This window comes from Armigeres subalbatus, chromosome 3, assembly GCF_024139115.2.
Source record: "Armigeres subalbatus isolate Guangzhou_Male chromosome 3, GZ_Asu_2, whole genome shotgun sequence".
NCBI lineage: Eukaryota > Metazoa > Arthropoda > Insecta > Diptera > Culicidae > Armigeres > Armigeres subalbatus.
In genome coordinates this window covers 227,062,016-227,081,458 of record NC_085141.1, presented here as the reverse complement: position 1 = coordinate 227,081,458, position 19,443 = coordinate 227,062,016, and the positions used below count along the sequence as shown (strand labels likewise).

The window sequence follows — 19,443 nt, the reverse complement described above, 5'->3', positions numbered from 1 at the left end:
AATCGACAAGTCATCGTGCCACGGAACGCCCAACAATTCCACCCACCGTAAGATGGACCGGTAATGTGTTATCCTATCCCACCTATTCCTCTCCGCACATATTTTCAACCATGTACCTTGATAAATGAATGATGAATTAGAATACATGAGAATAATGTTAAGTTAAACCAATTGATTTGTTTAAATTACTTCTACGCATTCATTTTTTTCTCCGATCTTTCGAACTATTCGCCTTGGTATTTTGAGGGAAGATTATCCGACCAATGTCCGAAAGGAGCCATAGCAGACGACCCTGATCAAGTAAGTAGCAAGCTCGATTTATCTAAAGAAATTATATAACACGAGCTCCATCGTCGTTGTCACCAGAGGCCGATAGCAGCAGAAATTCGGGGTCGAAAGTGGGTCAGCCACACTCTACGTAGGGGCGGAAACAAAATCTGTAAACAAGCATTAGACTGGAATCCAGCGGAACATCGCAGCAGAGGCAGACCCAGAGGCTCATGGCGGCGAAACCTTAATAAAGAAATAAAAGAAATAAAAGGATGGCCTCACATGCCCAAACTATAAGAAAGGGCACAGACTAGAGTGTGCCAATTACAAAGGGATCACCCTTCTAAAACTCTGCGTACAAAATCCTGTCACGTATCCTGTTTAACAGACTGAGACCACTGGAGGAGTCCTTTGTCGGCGAATACCAGGCAGGTTTTCGTGAGAGCCAATCAGTGAAATAAAATGAGCTGTGGCAGATAATGTCCGAACATGGTTTTCCGGCGAAACTGATTAGACTGATACGTGCAACGCTGAATGACTCGAAATCAAGTATTGCAGACGTAGTGTCAACCTCGTTTGTGACCTTATACCGATTGAAGCAGGGTGATGCACTTTTGAATTTATTGTTCAACATTGCACTCGAGGGCCAGAAGAAGCAGCCAATTTGGTCTGGTCATCACGGAAATACAGCACTTCATTTGAAATGTAGATTAAAATATGCTATTTGTTTATTAGTTTGTCCTTCCTAGTGTCTAGAGCGTAAACTAACCGCAATATTGAGCCCGATTGGTATGACATGCTGCCATATAAATATGTTCTTAACATTTTTATGGGTCAATTGATTCAGGATCTACCTAAAATGTCTCCAGACTCTTTGATCACAAAGTCCTTCCAGTATACAACACTTATACTAAACGCCTCTACAGTAGTCATCGCGCCTTCATACTTCATACAGACATTCACATTACCCTTTATACATAGTTAAGTGTACTATATTACAGGAAATTATAACAATGTACCAGCCTTCTTGTGTGGCACATCGGTAGATAGCAGAAATGTGTGATTTATCATTGGGACGATGATATTGCGATTTCAGCACTATTTTTTTCTGGCGTACATAGTTTGATATTTGTCGTGCTAGAAACCTTGACAAATAGTCTGAAAAATAATTACAAATTTAATTGATTAAAGCTCTTCTAGGATCTTTTTGTCTTTTAATATCAGAACAAAGCATTCGTCGTTTTCCGAAAGCTCTGAGTAATTTTGCATCATCTAGTGTACGGTGGATGTTTCGAGAATCGACTGTGTCGCATTGTACACTACGGTCGCAGCTATTGTCACTAAATTGCTGGCGTCGAATGGGCTGCTAGTGTCCGTTTCAACGCTGGTTGGCAACTGATTTAATACTGTGGTTGGTGGCGACACCGTTGACGTCACGATATGTGATATGCTGGAAGTTGTCTCCGGATTGATAGATGTTGTGCTAGACTGCATTATTGCTGAAGATAGTGTGGTGATAATAGCCGTTGCTAGCGTTGTGGTACTGGTCGTACTGCTGATGCTCAGGTTATTGAAAGGTGGTTGATTGGGCTTGGGTGGCACGAAAGGATATTGTGGACAAGGATTTGGAAGTTGAGGACCCAGCATGGATTCAAACACGTATCCTACCAACGATCCGGCCGTTAGCCCTAAATTGTAGGAGAGAGTCATCATGTTGCCAGTTACTTCACGTAACGTGGCCGATACTTTATCTGGAGCGAGCATCATAGGCAAACTCCCAGCCAATCCGTTTGTGACTCCTAGTGCGGCAGTAAAGATGAACGCGGATGCTTCTCCTGCAATCACAGGTTGATCACGAGGAGAACAGCACAGCAATATGAGTGGTACAAGCAATGCTCGCAACCCGGACATCAGAATAAGTTGCCTCCGTGACCAGCTGTATGGTACTGCTGCCAGCAGTTTGCCCACTACATCAGACGTATTGAAAGTGAACATTAGCAGTACTGGCATCCATGTTCCAAGATTACATGAAATTATTTCTGACTCTATCCCAGGATAGAGGGAGAGGGTTACACAGTAAGCCAGTGCTATGCAAGCCATGTAAGGGTAGATTGCATGGGCAACCTTCCATCGCGATTCTAATCCACCTGTAAAACAGATAATTCAAGTTTGATATTATAGTTTTATTATCTCCAAAGTGGTCTCACTTCTGAAACTTCCAAATCGGCCAGCAGTACAAATATCAGGAGTCATCACATGCTCTACTTTGAATGCAACATTCGGCACATCGTGCGGAGCTGTGGCCGATGTCGGTGATGTAACTGTGCGATGAGTAGCGTTATTATTGGATGCTACACTAGTTGTGGTAGACGTTAGATTAGTTATGTTTGTCTCCAGTACATTTTCTGCTCCACTTGGGTTGGACAACTCATAAACAGGATTGCTGGAATTGGATGTATTAGTAACGCTTCAGATATATTACCAATTAATGATACCAACCTAAAACTAAGAGTTGTCGTACCGGGAGCTATATGAACTGGTGGACTGGATTCCAAAGCTAGGACACCGTACCGGGCATTGGATAATTCATTCTCTATGGTATCACTCTTGAAGAAATGAATACATGGATTAAGGATATAAAACAATCAGTTATTTAGATAAACTAACCATCGTATGATCATCATCAGGTCGAAGCACAATTTTAGCACAAGCTTTCATATGATATCGTACGAAAGGTGAATGACTAGTGATAGAATGTAGCACATAGCTGAACGCTATGTAAACCGTGGACGTCAAGAAAAATATAGCTGTTGATGCTCGATCGCTTTTGATAAGAAGTTTAGTAACAACTCGATTGGAAGATACCAAAAAGCCAGCAATGCCTGTGAAGAAGAAAATCAACTTATTTAGCTTAGATTATAGAATGTTGCATGAAACTTACTTTCTCCGGCCATCACTGCTTGAGTATACTGTTTCGGCAGCATGCTGGCAAACCCATAAAAGCTAGACTGTTGAATTGTGCATCCCATTGCCACCAAAGAAACGGCAGCCAAATTGACCGAGTATGCCGTTTTGGCAGTAAACATATGCCACGCTACTTCACAAAGTGCTACGAAAACCAGTGTGGTGAACGATACCGCGTATCCTGGAATAGGGGAAACCAATTACAATCCGTGTTGACAATTTTCGTAATCTCTCAAGAGAGTGGCTTACCAAAAGCAACTCGTACGCGGAACGGTGCCAGCGATAGGAATACATTATTGAGTAGAACTGCTCCCAGTGCAACAATTATGTACGTCATCGACATGTCCAACGCGACCGATTGTCCCGGAAATCGAGACTGCCAATAGTCAGCGGCTATAATGAAACTGCAGTGGGAAAAATAATCAATAGTAAGTTATATGCAGAGAACTTGTGAAATATAACGATTTAGGAATTCCTAATGTCAATTCAAAATATCATAGAGAGGGACCGTAAAGCGTGTCGGGAGGAGTACGTTAAGTATTGCCCACCCCCCAGAACGAATACTGAAAGGCAGTCTTAGGGCCGATGTCCACGTAGCGGTGTTAATAGGTAAGACCAGTCACGGAGGTCTGAGATAATAAAAGAGCTGAAATCTGAAATCCATCCGAATTTCTCTTAGTGAAGTCTACCTCGCTCACTCCTTGGTTTGGACAAGGTTGTCCCTCACTATCCTTCTTTAGTTATTGCAGTTGAGAACGACATTGTCCATGAGTTCGTTAGTACCTCAACTGCTATGGTACACGTTTTAGCAAAGCGGATAACTGCAGTATTGTGAAAGTGCTGTTTAACTTAGATTTGCAGCTTACCATTGACCCGGAAAATATCGCTGAGCAAACCTTATTTCACGTCTTAACATATGTCATTGACAAGATTTGTCTACTTTGCTGACAGATAACAATAACGTTGGGCAAAAACTATGAAGACGTATCATCTATCTATAAAAGTCGTGCCTACTATAATAGGTCCCAGAAGATACTGATGTCGCTAGGAATCGCAGGTTGCGACAGGATAATCTACGATGAACACCATTCCACGCACATTAGCAGGAGCCAAAATCTCTCTTGACTGTTTGCCCATGCACAATTGAATGTACCATCTGTAGACAATAAAGCCATCGACGAGTGTACAACGGAAGACTCTATCGCATCAATAAAGTTTCGTGCACCACCCCAGTTTCTCTCGTTGATAATTCGCGCAATTATACTATTTTTCGGGATTCGATAGATCCGAGTTCGCCGCGAGTGGTCCTGGAGAACCAGTATTGAACAAAGGAAATGTATAGACCGGTAACCAGACCCGATAGTCTGAAAACCATTTCGAATAACAATAATCAACAAAGCATAAACTTTGCTGACTCCCGCGGAATGATAGCGCGAAGCACTTTTTTCCCCTACAGAATATTCCTAAGGCCACATGGAGATCACCCAGATCACCTAACCAAGAAACGGTAAATTCGTCTCCGACATCACGAACGCCTCATTCCACGTCGATCATCCGTGCGAGACAGCTGCAGCAGCATAGTCCGTGTACGGTCGATTCTTCTTCCGGTTTTTTTTTCCCTCAAGTCAGGTTTTTTTTTTACCGTAACGGTGAACTTCAAAGTGCTAGAGTGAAAGTTGTACTACTTGTAGCAAATATTGAAAAAGTTTTCATTGTTTTTCGCATAAACAGACTTTTTTTTTGCAAAACTCATCGGCGTCCCTCGTCACGCAGGCGAAGTCATCATCACCCAAAGCCGACAGTCCCACTACAATCATCAAGTATCGTGCGCCTCCACCAACACAGGCGCTGTTGTTCCGACACCCACAGCTGTAGACTCGATCACGGCACGGGGACTATACTAATGCTATTGCTTGATCATGACTTCAAACTACCGGGAAAATCTATTACTTTTATTTTAATTCAATGGATTACCAACAAAACAGTCGTTTCTAAATTTATCATTGATGTGGAAAGTGAATATTTTTAGCTATTGAATGATTGTGAGACATCGAAAACGATTTAAATTTTTTAATTAAAGCCAAAATCTGCAATTTTGATTTGCCCTTGAGTTTTAATATACATGGGGCAAGTGGGACATATTTGAACAACATTTTCGATAAAGCTATTTTAATTGTTTTTAGATGGTTGTCTAGTGAAAAATAACTTCATCATTCATATGTCATATATGATCTGAATATATGGATCTGAATCCGATGCAGCTTGAATTCGTTGTTAAAAAGTATTGTACAGTTAATTACCAAATATGTATTTTACATTCTTAAAATTATCTACCGCATGAATAAGACCAATGGCATAGTTATATGCGATATTCTTCCGTTTACAGTGCAAATAATCGATAATCGAAAAGGGCCGATCCATATCATCCCTGTCAGCAAAAGCATCACGTGACTCTTGCTTCACCGGCACTAAATCCGGAAAAACTTTCTTTGCGAAGTCGAGCATCCACCGCGACGAGCTTTCACGATCTTCCTTTACGGACGACGCATTGCGCATTCATCTCCCGTCCACAGAGTTTTCATTGAGGTCTCGCGCGATAAACCTTCAACAAAAGTGCGCCAGTATCCGCGTTTCTTCACTTTGACCAGCTTCTTGAACTGGATCTCGAGCGCGATGTACCGTTTGTGAAGTACGATCGAACCATGTTTCCGAAATTCTTTAAACGCGGCGGATTTCTCGCGACAAAGTTGTGTACACTCGACATCCTACCACTGTGTGGTTTCTTACGAATCGAAGCTCCTGGCACCGGCCGGCGTTATGCCTGAAGAGCGCTGTTAAGGATAAACTGGGATAGAAACACGTACTCTTGTCGACTGTACGTCGTATATCATTGCACTATGGTCCAGGATACAGATTTACGCGGAAAGATGAATTTTACGCCAAAACTATATTTTTTAGAAAAAACTGTTGTTCTACAATTTTTTTTCGAAATGGTAAGGCCATCATTATGGTGCAATCAAAAAATAGGGTGGCCCATCATATAAATAAATTTTGAAAATATTTTTTTTATTTCTCGGAATATTGACATGTTATGTTCTACAAAGTTGTAGCGCAGCTTATTCCAATCAATTGTGCTAAAAAAAAATTTCTGTAGCTCTTAAGTTGGCTGATTTAGAGCAATTTTATCTGATTGGATTAGGGTGTACCTCAAAAAAACAGTATTCTAAAAAAATATAGTTTTGGCGTAAAATTCATCTTTCCGCGTAAATCTGTATCCTTGACCATAGTGCATTGTTGAACGGTTGTTGTCGTACAGTCCCCCCCAGCCTGTTCCGTGGGTGTTAAAATATCCCAGGAGCAACCGTGGCTCGGGCATAATCGAGCAGATGTGCGAGAGATCTCTACGAGATATCGCAGTGTTTGAAGGAAGATATATCGAGCCGATACTGAGGTCTTTTCCTCGAACAGCCTCCTGACATGCGACAGCTTCGGTGCCTGACATCGGAGCAAAATCGACCCTATAGAAGGAGTGCTGTTTTTTTTTATCGCGGCGAATGATGTTAAAATCAGGAAAATGAAGGTTTACATTTGGTGTTAGCCATGTTTCACATAAAGCAAAAACAGCTCCACTGTAGAATCGGAATCATATGAGAAAATTAGTCATCGAAGGATACAAATGACTCAAGGAGAGGCATTTTTGAAGCCAGCTGCTTCAGGAGAGCAGTCAGAATTGGAAGAACAGCTTAGACCATGCTCTTCACGGGATCGGAAGCATCAAAGAACTTGAGGATAAGCTCCACAATGCCACAATGGTGTTGCTAGTGTCCATTTTATTTTGGCGCAGGGCATAAGAAGGCAACAAGGCATTATTAGACAAGGAATACGATGTACCCCCGCCATGATCTCCTTCGCCATTGCAGACTCAGGGTTGTTCCGGGGATCCTGAAATATTTTCCGCGCCAAATCCGCGCCGACCAAAATCAAATCCGCGCCATTTCCGCGCGGCATAAAATTTAATTCGCGCCAAATCCGCGCGACTCAGAGCTAAATTCTGGCCCAACACGCGCATAATATCATTTTTTTTTATAATGTATCACAATTATCACAAATTTCTGAACGTTTTCTTTTGAAATGCGTATTATACAATATTATTCATTTTTTTAAATGATTTTAATATAGCAGTTAGTATCACCCAACCAGCGACAAATTTTAATTCAATTCTGCATAAGAACCTTACAGAAACTGTATAATAATTTGGCATATACAATTTCGGAAGAATATAATACAATTTCTGTATTGAAATAATACAGATTTGTATTATTTTAATACAACATTTGTATTAAAAGCTTACAGAATTGTATATGCCAAGATTTTATACAATGATTGCCAGATTTGTTTTTTGGGTGTATTACAACCCTTCTAGATGGTCTTATTCACCAATAGGGCAATAGAAGTAGCAAGACTAGTAAACCAAAATTAAGCAGTTAAACAATTTCTATATTTACCGTTTCATAGAAGCAGGATGGTTGCAATTTTGTTATAATTTTTGTTCATAAAACAAATTTGCGTAGAGATTAGGTAAAAAGATCATGTAAATTCGTTTTTGAACAAAACTTCCGAGTAAAAATTATTTGAATTCATATACAAATAGAATTAATTCAAAATCTAACATACTTGCTCAGGTTTCGTTGAATGTTCTATGTTCTAAAACATAAAACTCTCCTGAAGAAAGTTGTCATGCGGAAGTCCAACAAGATTTTTTGCAGAAATTTCTCTCTTTTTGCAGAAATTTCTCTTATTTACAGAAATTCTACTGAAAAATGTAGCAGGAACTCCTGTGTTAGTATTACTTGAATTTCATTGGAAATCTCCAAGGATATCTGCACAAATTTTCTCCGGGATTCCTGTGGAAGTTTGTCTGGAAATTGCTGCGGTAGATCCTTCGAGAATTTATGCAAAAATTCATTCGAATACTTTTTCATAAATTCAATCTGGAGGAATTTATCCAGAATAATCCGCAGGATTTTTTACGACAATACATGCGAGAATCCATCCATGAATTCCTGTTGAAATCGCTTTGGATTTTTTTTGCATAAATACGTTGGTAAAAACACAAGAACTTCCGGGAATTCTCCCGTAAATTCAAAGTGGAATTCCTGCTGTCATAGCTTCAGGAATTTCCGAGGAAATTGCCACGTGAATTCATGAGAAAACTGCTCCAGAGGTCCCTGCACAAATTCCTTTGGAAATGCATGTGGAAATTTCTTAATAAATCGCTTTGGGAATTCCTGAAGACATTTTTTGATCAATTCCTACTAAAAATCAATTCTTTTCCTATTCAAGGTGGAATTTTTAAATTTTATTTAAATTTAAATTATTGTGAAAATTCCCGAGCAGCACAAGTCAGACAAAAATAGTTGCAGCAACATGATTGTGACTGAATCCGGTTATATATGAGTTGCAGTAACCTATATGGAATATGTTAATATATTAAATTACTCATAGAATCCTTGACGTAATTCCTTCTTAATATTTCAGCTGGAATTTCAAAGGAAAAACTTATATAATAAGTAGTTATCCAAAAATAACACAAAAACTCAAAGGTGCATCCCAATCGGGTTGTACGCAAAGGTGACGTTGAACTACGTAGCTGTATGTAATATACAGGTTTTCAACTTGTCTGTTCGATGAGACCAAAGCAAGCGTGTTTCAAGCCCAGGGTGAATCTGTTTTCGCTGTTTATCTTGCTCTCCTGAGATTGAGTGAGATTTTAGACTAACACTTAAAAAGGATGATAAAAATATTTTTTTCAAATAAACGAGGATGAATAACACTCTCAAGCACGGCAAATGCTGGGTAAAGCGTACCATTGGTACTTCGCGTACCTGAAGGAATAAAATAGACCCCATCTCGCGGTCCTTAGCCTCTTACCCAGCAACTCCTATCCCTACCTCCCCGCGGTGCTGGCCGGGATACGAGCAACCTTGGGGAAGATCGGGTAACCAACCCCGGTGGGAACTATGGTCGTATGCTGACAGGGAAGGGGGGTTTGCTCCTCTCCGGAGGTGCAAATCTTATTGAGCGTCTGTTCTCCATGTCACGATCGGCTCACAACAGCGTCTGTTCTCCATGTTAGGGGCGGCTGATCATCGTCCGAGTGCCAGCGAGGGACTCTAAGTGAAACTGTGCACCATGGTCCACCGGAAATAGGGAGGAATGGTCCTCCGGAAATTTAGGGGGTTTGGTGTCAGGCCCTGCAAGCCAGCCTTTAAAAAATCATAAGCAACGAACAATCAACAAGAGAGTACGGACCGGAACCATCGGCGAAGACCACTGCGACGAAAAGGGACTAGCGATTGGAAACTCGGTTCGTGGAACTGCAAATCTCTCAACTTCATCGGGAGCACACGCATACTCGCCGATGTGCTCAAGGACCGTGGATTCGGCATCGTAGTGCTGCAGGAGGTTTGTTGGAAGGGATCAATGGTGCGAACGTTTAGAGGTAATCATACCATCTACCAGAGCTGCGGCAACACACACGAGCTGGGAACAGCTTTCATAGTGATGGGCGATATGCAAAGGCGCGTGATCGGGTGGTGGCCGATCAATGAAAGAATGTGCAGGTTGAGGATCAAAGGCCGGTTCTTCAACTTCAGCATAATCAACGTCCATAGCCCACACTCCGGAAGCACTGATGATGATAAGGACGCATTCTACGCGCAGCTGGAACGTGAGTACGACAGCTGCCCAAGCCACGACGTCAAAATCATCATAGGAGATTTGAACGCTCAGGTTGGCCAAGAGGAGGAGTTTAGACCGACTATTGGAAAGTTCAGCGCTCACCGGCTGACGAACGAAAACGGCCTACGACTAATTGATTTCGCCGCCTCCAAGAATATGGCCATTCGTAGCACCTACTTCCAACACAGCCTCCCGTATCGGTACACCTGGAGATCACCACTGCAGACAGAATCACAAATCGACCACGTTCTGATTGATGGACGGCACTTCTCCGACATTATCGACGTCAGGACATATCGTGGCGCTAACATCGACTTGGACCACTATCTGGTGATGGTTAAACTGCGCCCAAAACTATCCGTCATCAACAATGTTCGGTACCGACGACCGCCGCGGTACGACCTAGATCGACTGAAGCAACCTGATGTCGCCACTGCATACGCGCAGCATCTCGAGGCAGCGTTGCCGGAAGAGGGTGAGCTCGATGGGGCCCCTCTTGAGGACTGCTGGAGTACAGTTAAAGCAGCCATTAACGACGCAGCGGAGAACAACGTCGGGTATATGGGTCGAAGTCGACGGAACGATTGGTTCGACGAAGAGTGCAGACAGATTCTGGAGGAGAAGGACGCAGCGCGGGCGGTCGCGCTACAGCAAGGTACCCGGCAGAACGTGGAACGTTATAGACGGAAGCGGAGACAGCAGACCCGCCTTTTTCAAGAGAAGAAACGCCGCCTGGAAGAAGCGGAGTGCGAGGAGATGGAACAGCTGTGCCGTTCTCAAGATACACGCAAGTTCTATCAGAAGCTCAACGCATCCCGCAAAGGCTTCGTGCCGCGAGCCGAAATGTGCCGGGATAAGGATTAGAGCATCTTGACGGACGAACGTGTGGTGATCGAAAGGTGGAAGCAGCACTACGAGGAACATCTGAATGGCGCTGAGAGTACAGGCAGTGAAAGTCAAGGCAGCGGAGGAGATGACTACGTCAGTTCAGCGGACGATGGAAGCCAACCAGCCCCCACCTCGAGGGAAGTTAAGGATGCCATTCAACAGCTAAAGACCAATAAAGCAGCTGGTAAGGATGGTATCGGAGCTGAGCTCATCAAGATGGGCCCGGAAAAGCTGGCCACTTGCCTGCACATACTGATAGTCAGAATCTGGGAAACCGAACAGCTACCGGAGGAGTGGAAGGAAGGGGTTATATGCCCCATCTACAAGAAAGGCGACAAACTGGAGTGTGAGAACTTTCGAGCGATCACCATCCTTAATGCCGCCTACAAAGTGATATCCCAGATCATCTTCCGTCGTCTGTCACCATTAGTGAACGAGTTCGTGGGAAGTTATCAAGCCGGCTTCGTTGACGGCCGCTCGACAACGGACCAGATCTTTACTGTACGGCAAATCCTTCAAAATGCCGTGAATACCAGGTCCCAACGCACCATCTGTTCGTTGATTTCAAGGCGGCATACGACAGTATAGTCCGCGTAGAGCTATGGAAAATTATGGACGAGAACAGCTTCCTGGGAAGCTTACCAGACTGATCAAAGCAACGGTGGATGGTGTGCAAAACTGTGTGAAGATTTCGGGCGAACACTCCAGTTCGTTCGAATCGCGCCGGGGACTAAGACAAGGTGATGGACTTTCGTGCCTGTTGTTCAACATTGCGCTAGAAGGTGTCATGCGGAGAGCCGGGTGTAACAGCCGGGGTACGATTTTCAACAGATCCAGTCAATTTATTTGCTTCGCGGATGACATGGACATTGTCGGCCGAACATTTGCAAAGGTGGCAGAACTGTACACCCGCCTGAAACGTGAAGCAACAAAAGTTGGACTGGTGGTGAATGCGTCAAAGACAAAGTACATGCTTGTGGGCGGAACCGAGCGCGACAGGGCCCGCCTGGGAAGCAGTGTTACGATAGACGGGGATACCTTCGAGGTGGTCGAGGAATTCGTCTACCTCGGATCCTTGCTAACGGCTGACAACAACGTTAGTCGTGAAATACGAAGGCGCATCATCTGTGGAAGTCGGGCCTACTACGGGCTCCAGAAGAAACTGCGGTCGAAAAAGATTCGCCACCGCACCAAATGTGTCATGTACAAGACGTTAATAAGACCGGTAGTCCTCTACGGACATGAAACATGGACAATGCTCGAGGAGGACTTGCAAGCACTCGGAGTATTCGAGAGACGGGTGCTTAGGACCATCTTTGGCGGTGTGCAAGAAGACGGTGTGTGGCGGCGAAGAATGAACCATGAGCTCGCCCTACTCTACGGCGAACCCAGTATCCAGAAGGTAGCTAAAGCCGGAAGGGTACGATGGGCAGGACATGTTGCAAGAATGCCGGACAGCAACCCTGCAAAGATGGTGTTCGCTTCCGATCCGGCAGGTACGAGACGGCGTGGAGCGCAGCGAGCGAGATGGGCAGACCAGGTGCAGAACGACTTGGCGAGCGTGGGGCGTATTCGAGGATGGAGAGATGCGGCCTCGAACCGTGCATTGTGGCGTCAAATTGTTGATTCAGTGTTATCTGTTTAGATGTTAACTAAATAAATGAATGAACACTCTCAAGCGATCACATAACCAAATTATCAATTAATAAAAACTCGCTAGAGAGTAAGAATCGTTCGATAATTGTATCTTGATTCGAAGCATTATTGGTGAATGCTACTTTTGAACTTTTTTCCCTACATAACACCAAAACACAATGCCAAACATTCGATTGAGCTTCATTGTTTACATTAAATTGGTATTAGATTATTTTGGTTTACATTAAAATAATAATTTTGTGTTGCAAGATTTGAAAAGTTATCGCCGATAACAACTCGCCTACTTTTCACACCTGCGAAATGATCAAATGATAATTCCACAAGTTATCAAATGATAATTCCAAAAATCTGGCTGATAGTGTACCGCTGCGCTGCCTTGGCCGCTGCTTGACAGTTTGAGAGTTTATCTATATAATAAAAATGAAATGGTCTGTGTTCGTATCCGCATAACTCGAAAATGGCTGAACGGATTTTGCTCATTCCTTCAGCAGATATGTTCGTTATTGTTTCCGACGGGTTTATATGATATTTCCTTTTGCAAAATCACGAGTAGGGTTGAGTAAATCATGAAAAACTAAAATAGAGATTCATATGGAAATTTCGCATGGCCGGTCACAACGCGCATTTTCGCCTACTATGCAGGACAACGTCTGCCGGGTCGACTAGTTGATAATAATTATCATTGCTTCACGTGAAGAGTCGGACTTTGCATTTACTCCAGCAGACCCCAAGAGCCGAAGAAAGATTACCAGAACGCATTTACTGCAGCAGCGAAAAAGATTCCGAGCCTCTCTACTGGCATCAATAGACGTAAGCGAGCAGCTGTCGTCAAACGCCCCCATGCTTTACAGAGAAAACGCGCGTGTAAGTTAGCAGAAACGAGTTAAAAGTCCTGTAAGTTGCATTAATTTGACGTATATGCCGGCTTGAGGTGCCCAGTTAGCCTTGAGAACAAAGATGCAGAATCCGGAGATGGCGAGATCGATTCTCGATCCGATCTAGGATGTTTCGGGTGGGAAACATTCTCACACCCTGGGCATAGTGTATCTATTGTATTTACCACACAAGATACATACTAATGCAATGGCGGGCAAGGAAAGGTTTTAATCAATAATTAAAGAAACACTAATAGATTACTAAGTTGAAAAGCAGGCCAAGTTCCAGTTGGAATGTAGTGCTATGGAAGAAGAAGATTGCAATGCACTTATGAGATTGACTGATTCACCGAAACCAATTCCTAAAATGTTAGCAAGTTTCAGTACTAAATATTATCATACGTATATATTGTAATACACTGGAGTAATTTTTTATGCAGATGATATGGGCCACGTGAATTAAAACAAAGTTAAACCCAGCGTAAATTCCAAAGTATGTCTGAATAAACCGCAGAAATCCCGAAATTCGAGTGAAAAAAAATCGCATAAAAAGCGATTCGTGTGAAAAACAACCGCGTAAAAAACGACTTCAGTGTACATCGGGAATGAAGCGTTGACTCTTCCTTGATCGAATGGTCCAAGAAAATTGAAAATCCATCGAGAAAAGACTGAGATATTAACGATCAAAGTCTATCATATTTTCGTGACGTTTTTCGATTTTTTGCAATTTTAAAGTGTACCCCAATATAGAAAAGACAGACGTAGTTCTACGTCAAAAATTCTTAACAAGTCCTGTGGATTTTTTCCCGAAAATATCTGTGGGAATCGACCTTTCAATTGCTGAACAAAATTCCTTTTCAATCTCTTATTAAAATTCTTCTTAAAATGAGACATCTGCATCAAATGAAAGAACATTTTTGTTTTCAATTAATTGCATATTATTCGGCAACTCGGCCGTACGAAAACTATTTTTTTGTTAAATATCTTGGCTGTGCATATGCACAGCATATGTTTCGAAATGGACAAATTGATATGAAATTTGCGAAAAAGAATCCACGTGTCTTGGAGGGACTCGAACCCTCAACCTCCTACTCTCTAGATAGGCGTGATAACCCCTACACAACAAGACCACTTAAAGGTCACGTTTGCGGAAAAGCCATCAGAATCCGAGTACCAACCTCCACCGCGGTTAGCTCTCTTTTTTGCAAATTGAATATCTTTCGGATGCTTGATTTGTCCAATCTCCACATGTGCTTTACTATTGTATACCCACAGCCAAGCGAGTGCACATTGTTTATTAAACGAGAGGATCGCACTCCATGCCCCCCAGGAACTGTCTGGGCGGGACGGTATATATATATATTTTTGTTTTGTCAATTGCTGTATATACTCTGATTCATTCTGGAGAAAAGCTATGAAAGCAATATGAAACCTTCAATACTATAAGAGAAGAAATTAAATCCCGACGGGAAGATTTGACGAGATAAAAAAAAATGGATTTTATTAATCAATAATTAATGACCAAAAGTGACGGGCATCCTCTTATAATACTTGTTGAACGATTGAACAAAAGTGTAATGCATGACATTCAATAAGGACTTGGAAATGTTTGTGGAAGTATGGACTTGAAACGTAAAGTTTATTCTCAACATTATTTTACTATAGAAAGGAAGCTCCATACATAACATCCAGATTTTTTTTAGTTAATTTTCACCTAAAACTCAATCCGCGCCAAATCCGCGCGAAGTCTTCAAATCGTTATGTAAATCCGCGCCAAATCCGCGAAAATCGCGAAATCCGCGTAGTCGTAACAACCCTGGACTTTAAAAGTCTCGCAGCAGCGAGGCACACACAATTAAACCCTTATCACAGAGGAAAAATAACACAAAACTAATTAACAAACACACAAGGAAAACGGATTATCACAAACAGACGTGATTCAAATTATCAAAAGAGGGGAAGAAAGGAATTACAACAAGAGAGACATCAAAAATATACTTAACTTAGCCTTCACACTACTACGTCACCGGCTGGTACTCAGGCTTCGGAATTCTCACTCATATGAATAAAAACCTGCGATTAATCCATTTAGCGGAGTGTGATTTTTCAAGGTCCCCCTGTGAGGAAGTATTCTCACACAACATTTTTATTCGGATAGAATGGCGGGTGATGAATTCGTGAGCGCCAGATCGCCGGATAATTTAATATTAATCCACAAATTTTCCTTCTCGTCGCCTCATCAGATACATTTTACAAGCATATTTACAAAAATTTAGGACCGCAACGGGATTCGAACCCAAAACAAATTTAAAATGTTCAGAGCGCCCACTAAAACCACGCCACCACATGAATTGATTGAAAGCGAACGGAAAAACTCCTATATTAAACCTTTTGCTTATCGTGGCGCATCGTTGGATTCAATCAGCTTGGAGTGGCAAAGCAAGCGGCATTTGATTTTCGCGAAACATGGGAAGAAGGATAATAATTTTTCGCACCATCGCTTGTGCCGGAGTTTATCGCACTGTAATTTATCCGGATAAAATGCATGGTGGAGTGATCAGTTGTCGCGTGAGTGAGTGAGAAATCCGAACCCTGAGCAGAACACACCGAACGGACGGCCCCTAGCCCTAGGGACATTCCGATACTTCAAAATATCGATATATGATTCGATACGATAATCGAATCACCGATATATTGGAATGAAAATATCGATATATCGGAAAATCATATGATATTTCAGAAATGAGAATATATGGAATATATTTGTTGTAGCTATTCAATTACTATCGTATTACCATATTACCCGTTTACAATAATTATTAGAAATGTCTTTTCTTCTATTACTTAATCCAATCTGCTTCTAGAGTGTGCCAGTCCAACAATAATCGGAAGGAATTTTCCTTAAAGAAAGTCCACCAATCACGTAACGTAAAATTTGGCCATTACATCACCCCTCCTCCCTATCTCACACTTTTTGTATGAATCCTCTAAAAATTATATGGATCGTCATACATCTCGCAACCTCTCCCAGCTAAGCAATGCGTAATTTATGGATGTTTCTTTTGATTATTGCCTAGGGCCGAAAATCTCGTAAATAAAGATAATTCAATTCAAGTCTGCACAGAGCTGCATCGACCCAACGTGTGCTGTTCCGTGGAAGAAGCCAAATTTGAGTTGTTTTCACCATAGCCTCGAGTGAGTGAAAATAACATAAATTTGAGTTGGTGAAACTTCATAGTGGGTAAAAATTCAACACGGGAGTAAAGGCAAAGTACTCACCGGATTTTTCCGCATTTTACTTATTTTTGGCTTCTTGCACGCAAGGGCGGATTTGAGTGAAAGGAACCATAACGTGAGTTGTTTCGCGGTTCCGTGCAGAATACCTGTAAACTGATGCAGTGCTGCTAGTTTATCTGTTTTTATTACTTTAAAAAATCGAAAACGTACTCTTACCCCCACGCGCACTCTTGCCCCACTCTACTCTACATATTTGTCCCTTGACGTATGCAATCGGGCACTATAAATTGGCCAAGCTCTCCAAGGTCAAGGCAATTTGTTTTTCGGATAAGGTAGGAGAGGAAAAGCAGCACAACTTTCGTTTCAATTATCCATCGTGTCAATAAGGTCACTATCGTACACGAAGGGGGTCGGGAAATGACGTGTTTCCGGTTGTGTTCGAGCCCACCATCCTTGATATGAGGATTCACGGACTCGATCGTTTCGTCCGTGATCAGCCAATGAGTTGAAAGCGACCACGTTTGCTAGTAATTATAAATATAATTAGTTAATTAATTATTGTTCGTTCTTTAGCAATTAGACGTAAAAATTTTTTGTGCGATAGTAGACAAAAAAAAACCCTGTGTAGGCAAAGTTTGTTGCATTAAAACGTGCTCAACTGAGCTTATGTGTTTTGTGTAGCTAGGTTGGCTTGATTCTCCCGCCCGCCCATTTTTTTCCGTACACAAGCGCGACGCTTCTCCCCAACGGATGGAAAATCCCCGACAACCGTCAACCGTCAGAAGTGAACTGGTCCGTCAACAAACTGGTAAGAGGGGGCCCAGGGGACCTCCACGTGGACGAAGTCCACCAGCCGGTTCAACCAACTACAGGTGAACCAGCGTGCAACCGCCATCGCGCCGCGTCGGCTTCATTGAGAAGCAATCACCGGCCGTAAACAAGCCGGGAGCGTCGACCCCACCGGCAGGTCATCGACAGGGTCATATAAGCCACAACAAACCGGAGAGTCACCAAACCCTTTTTTGATTGGAGTGCGGCGTCCGAGGAGTGCCAGTCTTGGACTGAAGAGCCATCGAATGTGCTAGTTGAGCCGCCAATTATTATTTCGCGAGTCGGGCATCCTGCCGACGATCGCGTGGGTCCGCCATCACGGACCCGTGAAAATGCGTTCGTGAACCCGTTGCGCCACCACTGTTTTCGGTATTGCTGGTCGCTTTACACCGAACTAAGAGCTAAATGAGATATATTCGCAGATCCAACAAGCGAATGTTCATTTTTGCATATAATTCTGCATAAGATCCTTGCACAATCTGTATAAAATTTTGGCATATACAAATTTGCTATGCTTTCATACAATCGTTGTATAGAGTACGTACAATTCAACTATACATGCTTTTCTGTTCAATATCTGTATAAGAAGCTTTCGTTTTTTTCTGTGTCAGCATCTAGCAGTTTTCTTTGTATGCCGAAATTGTGTATTTGTGCTCAAAATAGAGCAAAATTCAACCGCATTAAAATAAACCTAGACTTGGAATTGTAAGAATTGCTAAATGAGTGATGTGTAAGCAAAACACATTCTTTCCTAAACTAATTGTCCGGCTATGAAAATCTCTGTGAAAAAAGTAACAATCGTGCATACTAATCCATATAAAGCATAACCCCTCACCCACCTGTTATACGGTAGTACGAAGCCCACACCGGCCGTCATCAGTGCAAAAAATACCAGCTTTTTCCTATCCTTTGGGGGTCCACCTCCTTCCATCTCCGGGCTATCAGATGTGTCGAAAGCCCTGCGTCCTTCCAGGGGCTCATATGACGTATTACCTCCGTTTTCAGTGGCCTCCATCATTTTCTTCGTTCAATTAAAATAAATTTGAAAACGACACTCCCACACTACACTTTCACTTATATCTGATATCACCCAAATCGTTGGCCCTACACAGCACAGCTTAGGGCAAATACATTTGAGTTAATTTTCTGTTCTGCACAAAATCGATATTCAGTAGCATCTTGCTCCATCTAGTCTGCCCGATGTGCCCTCCTCTGCTTTATTGAACAAGGTTTTCCTTAGACTACGAGAAAACGTGCCCACTCGTGAAGTCCACATTTTCGCGGATCAATTAAGCGATTCTGTAGTTTTATAACTCTATCCGGTTCAATCCGCTGAATGTAGCACAAAACTGAAATATTCACTCTTATAATCGTTCCGATGTGTCCACTCGATGTTGAAACGGTAGTGCAGAAAAATATGACATAAAAAGTGCCCCTATGCGCATGTTGAAATCTCCGATTTTCCGCGCTCACCAGGCCAGCTGAGGGGGAGAAAATTGAAAATACAAACAATTTTCCTTCAGGAGATCAAAACAGAGAGGGAAATTATTGTTTATATTTGCTATGATTCGTAAATTTTGATACGTCGCCGGTAGATACCTGACGCGTTGTTGGCTACCGTCCAGAATTCTCTCCGATGAACGAGTAGTTTGAGAGATGCATACAATAAGTATATATAGGTATGTACGTACTTGAGAAGCAACCACGCTAATGCATCTCCTGATTGCCGGTGACTAAATGATTTCCCAAATTATTAATAGATTATTTTTATTATGTGTCATATTACTTCAGTGCGTATAACAAATAAATGAATTTTACAAGTTTGGTATTAATCATCTAATCATCATTAAAGGTATTTTTAATTGAATTGTTGTGAGTCTTGTTTAGCACGAGGCATACGAGACCACTGATCCGCAAAAAAGTTGCAGACATTTTTTCTACGTTTCTATTTTTTCATTAGCCTTATACCCCCTATTGGCAC

General features: G+C 42.3%; 1 protein-coding gene across 1 annotated transcript; it reads right to left on the bottom strand.

Moving 5' to 3' along the window:
• Window positions 1-982: 982 nt before the first annotated feature.
• LOC134226300 (equilibrative nucleoside transporter 4) lies at window positions 983-18,978 on the bottom strand. The gene is made up of 7 exons (XM_062706988.1): window positions 18,302-18,978; window positions 3,484-3,638; window positions 3,212-3,415; window positions 2,938-3,152; window positions 2,770-2,876; window positions 2,478-2,713; window positions 983-2,417 (listed from the first exon to the last, which is right to left on the bottom strand). The coding sequence occupies exons 1-7, from the start codon at window positions 18,478-18,480 to the stop codon at window positions 1,543-1,545; spliced, it is 1,971 nt and encodes a 656-aa protein (XP_062562972.1). The 5' UTR covers window positions 18,481-18,978; the 3' UTR covers window positions 983-1,542.
• Window positions 18,979-19,443: the final 465 nt, after the last annotated feature.

Bases quoted from the DNA above. Each gene is read 5' to 3' on its own strand.
- LOC134226300 (XM_062706988.1), bottom strand. From the start codon at position 18,480: ATGATGGAGGCCACTGAAAACGGAGGTAATACGTCATATGAGCCCCTG. The intron at 3,153-3,211 runs GTAAGTTTCATG...TCTTCTTCACAG, and splicing joins AGCAGTGATGGCCGGAGAAA to GCATTGCTGGCTTTTTGGTA. The intron at 2,714-2,769 runs GTTGGTATCATT...ATCCAATTCCAG, and splicing joins ACGACAACTCTTAGTTTTAG to CAATCCTGTTTATGAGTTGT.